Here is a 7,500-nt window from a genome sequence, read left to right as displayed (position 1 = left end):
GGATCATTACGATAATTCTCGTTAATCTCCTTTGACTCATTTGCCTATCTTCGGCTCTGCTCTAATCCGGATCTCGGGTTGTCGATCAGAGAGAGAGGGGGGGGGGGGGGGGGAGGGAGGGAGGGAGAGAGAGGGAGGGAGAGAGAGGAGGGAGAGAGAGAGAGAGAGAGAGAGAGAGAGAGAGAGAGAGAGAGAGAGAGAGAGAGAGAGAGAGAGAGAGAGAGAGAGAGAGAGAGAGAGAGAGAGAGAGAGAGAGAGAGAGAGAGAGAGAGAGAGAGAGAGTGAGAGAGAGAGAGAGAGAGAGAGAGAGAGAGTGAGAGAGAGAGAGAGAGAGAGAGAGAGAGAGAGAGAGAGAGAGAGAGAGAGAGAGAGAGAGAGAGAGAGAGAGAGAGAGAGAGAGAGAGAGAGAGAGAGAGAGAGAGAGAGAGAGAGAGAGAGAGAGAGAGAGAGAGAGAGAGAGAGAGAGAGAGAGAGGGAGAGAGAGGGAGAGAGAGGGAGAGAGAGGGAGAGAGAGAGAGAGATAGAGGGAGAGAGAGAGGGAGAGAGAGAGAGAGAGAGAGAGAAGAGGGAAAGAGAGAGAGAAGAGGGAAAGAGAGAGAGAAGAGGGAAAGAGAGAGAGAAGAGGGAAAGAGAGAGAGAAGAGAGAGAAGAGGGAGAGAGAGAGAGAGAGAGAGAGAGAGAGAGAGAGAGAGGAAAGAGAGAGAGAGAAGAGGGAAAGAGAGAGAGAGAGAGAGAGAGAGAGAGAGAGAGAGAGAGAGAGAGAGAGAGAGAGAGAGAGAGAGAGAGAGAGAGAGAGAGAGAGAGAGAGAGAGAGGAGCAAATGACAAGAAAAAAAGATCACATGACACACGCCGAGCCCGAGGGCGGACTTAAGCCTCGAAGGTCTGGCCGCAGCACACCCTCGAGCTCTCCCTTGACGCTGTGCTGGCGGAGGCGAGGGCCGTGCCTGTGACCTCGTGTCAGCGGAGACTCAGGGGGTCACCGCGCCCTGCCCGTTGTCGCGAGGGGGATGTCAAAGGGAGGAGAGGAGTGAATGGGTTTCTCTTTCACACAGGTGGAATACTAATTCATTTTTTCTCCCTTTTATCGTCGTTATGCATGAAGCTGAAGGGTTTAGGTGTGTACAAATACACCAATACAAACACACACACACACACACACACACACACACACACACACACACACACACACACACACACACACACACACACACACACACGCCACGACCTCCACTCCAGCACCCATATAGACTTATACTTCAGTGCACCTTGTTCCCTCGGAATCCCTCTCTCCTACAGCTGTCTCTTCTTCCTTCGCAGATCCTACAACTTGTTCGAGAATGAGGACGGTAGTGACGTCATACTGATGGTGGGCGACGAGGGGTATCGAGAGAGGGTCCCCGCCCACTCCTGGGTACTGGCGGCCGGGAACCAGTACTTCCGGGCCATGTTCCAGGGGCCCCTCGCCGACAGGCACAAGAAGACCTACGATATCCCCAATGACCCTAAGGGCTTTCAGAACCTCCTGAAGTAAGTGCGGCCCTGCTGACTGATTTTCTTTTATTATTATTATTATTATTATTATTATTCTCATTCCTGTGGGTGTGATTTTATTTTGGTGAAGAAGTCGAAGGGGGAAGAATTTTTAGAGACAATATTTATTTTTCATATTTACTCCAGTGGCTCAAAATTTTCTTAAATAAAAAAACTCGAAGGGGTGGAATTATGACAAAAAAAATTATAGGTCATGGTTTCAAATCCAAGACAGTTCTGCCTTGTCACAGCTCAGTCATTTTCCAAAGAACGTAGTTTCTTTACAGGGTTCTGGCAGCACAAAAGTTGCGAGGAGGAGGAGGAGGCGTTGATTATAAAAAAAGAGACGATGATGAATAACAGGAAAAAAGGAAAGATAGAAAAAAATAAAACAGAATACACACAAGAAATCAAGGATAGGTTAAGAATCTTAAACATAGCTGAGAAAAGCAGCAAACAAAATATATCTATCATTTTTCATCAGTAAAATGCATAACAATCTTTTTCATATTTAAAAAGAACTTGTTTACTCATACTATGTTCATACTACGACGAAATGTTGTCTGGCAGCAGAGAGCTTGAGGATGAATTTGTATTTGTATATGAGACCTGATTATGCAATCTTACAAGCCAGATAATAAATTACAATTATCAGAGATTAAGAATTATTCATTTGATACAAAGATAACCTTATATATTTATTCATGTCTTGTTGTGCAAGATATAAGCTAACTAAAATATATATATATATATATATATATATATATATATATATATATATATATATATATATATATATATATATTCCTTATAAGGAGAAGGAGAATATTCCTTAATTTTTATTTATTAATTTTTTTAATGGATATGATTGATGTCCCTTCACAATGTGTATTTCTGTTTTGTATGTAAGCAGCATGACTAAAAATTATGTGAACAGCAGTGCATGAAGGAAAATGACTGAAATACCTATATACATATTTTTTACTGATGATCTTAAGAGTTATACTCATAATAAAATTGTTAAATCTTTTAACTTCACAGACTGAGTAAACTTTCATAAAGTAATTTACTTTCTTAAGTAGCATTGCTGTATAAGAAATACAAAGGATGGAGAAAAGCAGTTGAAATAATCATAGCTATTCTTATTAATGATCTCAGAAGTATTAAGCTAATCCATAAAAAAATAATAATAATTCCTTAGTTTTACCAATTTATTAAACTTCCATATAGTGTATGTATTTTTCTAGCATTGCTAAGAGTGTGTTTTCTTTCAGATGGTTATACCGTCATGAGTGTGGAATCCAGAGCATTGACAGTGCACTCATCACTCTCCAAGTTGCCATCCAGTATCTCTGCCCAGAATTGGCCGAGCTGTGTGTGGAGTACATTGGGAAGCACTTGACTGTTGGTAATGTTCTCAAGGTGCTACAGTACACTTGGCGTTACTGTCCCTCGCAGCAGTGCTCTGATCAGAGTCAGGCAAACCTCGACCCCTCGACTGCCCCATCTGCGCCCAGTCTAGAGGCCTTGGAAGGAAACTCCAGGCCAGAAACAAACAGTTATGGTGCCAATGACCCAAAGCCACACCAGCCGTCTTCACAGCACACCATCCACAGTATGTCACAGTTTCAAGATATGATGGATGACTCAGAATTTCAGGATCCAACAGCCTGCTGCAGTGATTTATTCAATGTCTGTCTAGACGTAGTTGACAGAGGAACCCAGTCTGTCCTCGCTACAGAATTCTTAGAGGAACTCGACTCCACCACCCTTCAGCTCATCCTGAAGAGATCCACACTGAACGTACCCAGTGAACTGAAGGTGTTCCAGGCATTGCAACGGTGGTCAACGGCAGAGTGCAAGCGCCGCATGCTCCCCCTCACCCCTGACAACAGAAGAGCTGTGCTGGGCAACCTTTTATACCATGTACGATTTTTATGTATGAACAATGAGCAACTGCAACAGACTACAAGCCTTTTAACAGCAGATGAGTTCAATTATCTAGCTGCTCGCATCTCTGGTCACAATCCAGTGAAAGTGCCACCCACTCTCTCTCCGTACTTAGTAACAATGTCATCACCTCGCTGCCATAAGCCCATGGGGTTACTTCAGTCAGGCTCAAGTAGTACAGATGGCAAGAGCAAGAAAAAGAACAGCAGTGGCAAGAAAAAGTACACTAAAAAGGAGCTTGTGTTGGATGTCGTATCTTGTCTGGCAGTCTTGTTTGATTAGGTTTAGTTCCCATGGCTTCTCAGTCACAAAGATTTCTATTCTTAGAAATTGTTCTCAACTGTCTTCAATTCAACAAAAGTTATTAACCTCTGTGAGGGCATCTCTCTTATTTGTTTTAGATTTTCAATGGAAGTTTACTTGTCGTTTCATGGTAATTCTCATTGATACAAAATTACTATTTGTTAAAGAGTTTGACCACTGTTATAATTCCTTTGACCCGGTAGACAACAGGTGAACAGATTCTATTGTTGTAGCAAGTGAAATTTATTTGATTTGATAAGAGACCTTTTATTGTATAGATGTTAATTCCTTCATAATTTTATACATAGGAATAATTTTCAAAATGGCTCGTCCTAAGACGATGGGTAGTCATCTTGACAGTTTAGCAGAAAATGGAATACGAGGCACTTCAGAGAATGTGCTTTTTGTGATTAAGAAAAGAAAAGAATAATTATATATATAAATATAAAAAGTTGCCTTAACTTAAAACTTGTTAGATGTTCTGTGTGACTAAAGAAAAAAAATAAAAAAACTTTTTTTCTTTTTTGTATCATACTGCTTCTCTCTGTATAATCTATTGATATGTTGTATTGTGTTGACAGTTCATAGTCTAGTCATTTTTTTATACACACCAAGGGGTGGTAGCAAAACAAGCAAGGCTCAAGGGTTAGATTTATCAAGGAAAAGACGAATGCCTCCTTTCGTTAATCAGTAAGACAAGTTTATAATTCACTCTGTTGTGATAATCCCTTGAAATCCTAAGGTCACAAGGCTTTTTCTCTACAGACCTCCTCAATGTGTCTTCAACAGTTGTAATATGAGGCTTTGTGAACCCTTTGCCAAAAAATAATAAGTAAATAATAATAAACATATGAAAGAAAATCGAAATCCAATTGATGCTACACTTTTTCCTTGATTCCTAACAACTCTCTCATGCTTTTTGCCAATTTACCACCACCTCATTTGGATGAAATCCTGGTGAATGATTTACTGGGCTGGCGCCATGGTTACTTGTGTGCCGCTCGTGTAAAAAACTGATACATATTTTTAAGTGTGAAAATTCTCATAAATATTTATAGTTGATATAAGTTTCTGTATTTAATTTTTTTTCCTTTTTTTATCTACTTCTCATGAATGTGTATGAAATTCTAGCGGATATACCATATAAGGCATGGAATGTATAGAGACTTGTTTACTTAGTTGCCTAAGAATTTGTGTACATTTTATACAAACCTGTATGAATGTATGTGCAGGTGGATAATTTCAAGTGTGAAAACTGGACACTATATTGAGTCAAGAACATGAATGCCTCATGCTCTAAAAATAAATTTACAGTGAAATAACTGTATTTGGTATTCTACTTCATATCAAATTATGTGTATACAAACATGCATAGAAACACACATTAAATATTTAATTTTTGTTTTGTATTTCAACAAGAATTATTAATGAAAAAAAAAAAATGCTTGATGCATAAATGCATGAGAGGACTTTTTAAGGAAAACATTCTTCAAACTCTATATTTTACAGCCTTATTACTTTTTCTTAAAGAAGCATTTTTTATCTTATAAAACATTGATGTTAAATTTGTATGCATTTGTAGTTTGAATACTGTAAGGTTATATAGTATAGTTATGTCTGCTGTCACTCTGCCAAGACAGCATTTCAAAATTGACACTGTCCCCCCCCCCCCCCCCTCTCTCTCTCTCTCTCTCTCTCTCTCTCTCTCTCTCTCTCTCTCTCTCTCTCTCTCTCTCTCTCTCTCTCTCTCTCTCTCTCTCTCTCTCTCTCTCTCTCAACCAAAGCTTTTTATTTTCATGGCATTTTTCATGGCACAAGAAGTTCTTGATGAAGAATAGATAAAATGATTACTTACAATTTTCCACAAATACAAAGTCTTCCTGGTAATTTGGTTTCATGCATATTGCTCAATTTCAAGTTTTGTTTTTCAACTTTCAAAAGTGCTCAGTGATGCAAAACAATGCAAATTATGCTCTTGGTTTCAATTTCTCTCTCTTTCTCTTTCTATAGAAGTCTGTTTCATAAATATGTGGATAACTAGTACAATATCTTCCCATTTTCCATTCAATCTGAGTTCCCTTTCTTCACCTTTCATCTCTATTGTCATTCAATTAATTAAAAAGATGCTTTGCTCAGCAGTATTCTGACAATGACAAAACCAGTAATTTAGGATATATTCATGTGTCTATCAAGAAAATTCCACATGCACTGAATAGTTAACCAAAGAATTAATATGACATGAATTTTGCAATCAAGGCTTTCTACACAGGAAAAATAGAAATTCAGGAATAAAATAAAAGAAATAAAAAATCGGAGAAAATTGTTACTGATTACAATTCTGTTTGCATAAGTTAAATGACTGTAATTACAATGACACATTGCAGGTCTTTTGGTGCAGCAGACATATACATGTAATATGTACACTATGTAAGATGAAAGGGAAGATAACAATGTGTAAATTATGTAGTCTAATGGAACATTCTAAAGCCAAATTATTTCAAGCATTTTTCTCTGCATATTTTACTAAAAGACGGACTAAAATTACATGTACTTAAGCAAATAAGGAATCTGCTGAAAACAAAAAAGCTAATGCAACATCAATGTAACAGATATAAAATTTAATCTTTTACAAGCTTGGCGTTCATATTTTTAAATTTTGAAAGTAAACTCTAATTTTGAATACCAGTTGCTGTTTTATAGTCAATTTTTGGTTAGGAGTTTCTTAATGTTAATGATAAGCTTTGTTGATGTTGTACGTACATGACACAGACAACCAAAGGGAGGCAATATCGACCAGTTATTTTAGTAATGATTAGTGCTGTTCATGTTGAAAAGGTACTCCAATGCTATTATCACGCTCAGGTCTTGTGTTTGTGCTTCTCAATGACGTGTTTAGGAGAAACGTTTATCAGATAGGTTTAAACTTCAATATTTTCCAAGTCTACTTTTGACGTAGCAATGTTGGACACAGTGGATGAAAACCTGAGTTTGGATCTGTAAGCCAATTTTTAAAGTGACTCTAGAAAATACTTTTTTTATTATTTTTTTTTATTATTAGGCATTTTTACAAGTGTACTGAAAAGGAGAAAAAAATATATTGTCACCGTAAATAAAACAGGATAAATGACTGTTGTTTGTATCAATTTCCTTTGGTTTTACCTTTTTTATTTTCATGGACTGCAATAATTTATGAGTAGTGTTACTTAAAAGTAACAGGAAAGAGACAATAATAAGAAAAAAAGAATTATGGAATTTCCCATATACCAAAATAGATTTTTTTTAAATAATAAGATAAAATTATAATAATAACTGAAAGAAATTTGACGCATGCATAGTATCTGAACCCAATGGTGCCAGGTAATCACAGTGCCTCCCCTCGTTTTCTTTTGTGAATTTTGCTTGCAGATCGATGGCTCCGTAAGTGTTTCACCACGAAGGAGCCAATTAATAAGCCTATGTATCCTCAGTTGAATTCCCTTACCTTCAGCTTCTGGGATTTTTTTTTCTAAAGCTAATAGTATTGATGTTGTCATTATTGCTGTTGACATAATTACCATAGCATTATTAACAATATTAATAGCAATAGCAAGTAAAATCTTTCCAAAAATCAAGGAAAAGGCTAAACGGGTCAGCTACATAGGACTAGTATTTGACTCCTTGGTGATTTAGTACTTGTGGAGCCATCGATATGTAATGACAATCAATAAACAAAAAG

At 37.6% G+C, this 7,500-nt stretch overlaps 2 protein-coding genes across 7 annotated transcripts in view; one reads left to right on the top strand and one right to left on the bottom strand.

The window, feature by feature from the left end:
• The window catches only part of LOC113827709 (BTB/POZ domain-containing protein 6-like), a 41,588-nt gene extending 34,675 nt beyond the window's left edge, over window positions 1–6,913 (top strand). For all 5 annotated transcript variants that reach the window (XM_070118610.1, XM_070118607.1, XM_070118608.1 and 2 more), the window contains 2 exons: window positions 1,320–1,529; window positions 2,807–6,913. In XM_070118610.1, coding sequence (XP_069974711.1) covers window positions 1,320–1,529; window positions 2,807–3,764 — 1,168 coding nt within the window. In that variant the 3' untranslated portion in view covers window positions 3,765–6,913. The remainder of the gene's footprint in view (window positions 1–1,319; window positions 1,530–2,806) is intronic.
• Window positions 1–7,500, bottom strand: part of LOC113827717 (uncharacterized) — a 109,867-nt gene that overhangs the window by 90,683 nt on the left and 11,684 nt on the right. The window lies entirely within an intron of this gene.

Source organism: Penaeus vannamei, chromosome 42, assembly GCF_042767895.1.
Source record: "Penaeus vannamei isolate JL-2024 chromosome 42, ASM4276789v1, whole genome shotgun sequence".
Lineage (NCBI taxonomy): Eukaryota > Metazoa > Arthropoda > Malacostraca > Decapoda > Penaeidae > Penaeus > Penaeus vannamei.
Note: the sequence above shows the minus strand (reverse complement) of the source record. Positions and strands in the feature narration are given on the sequence as shown.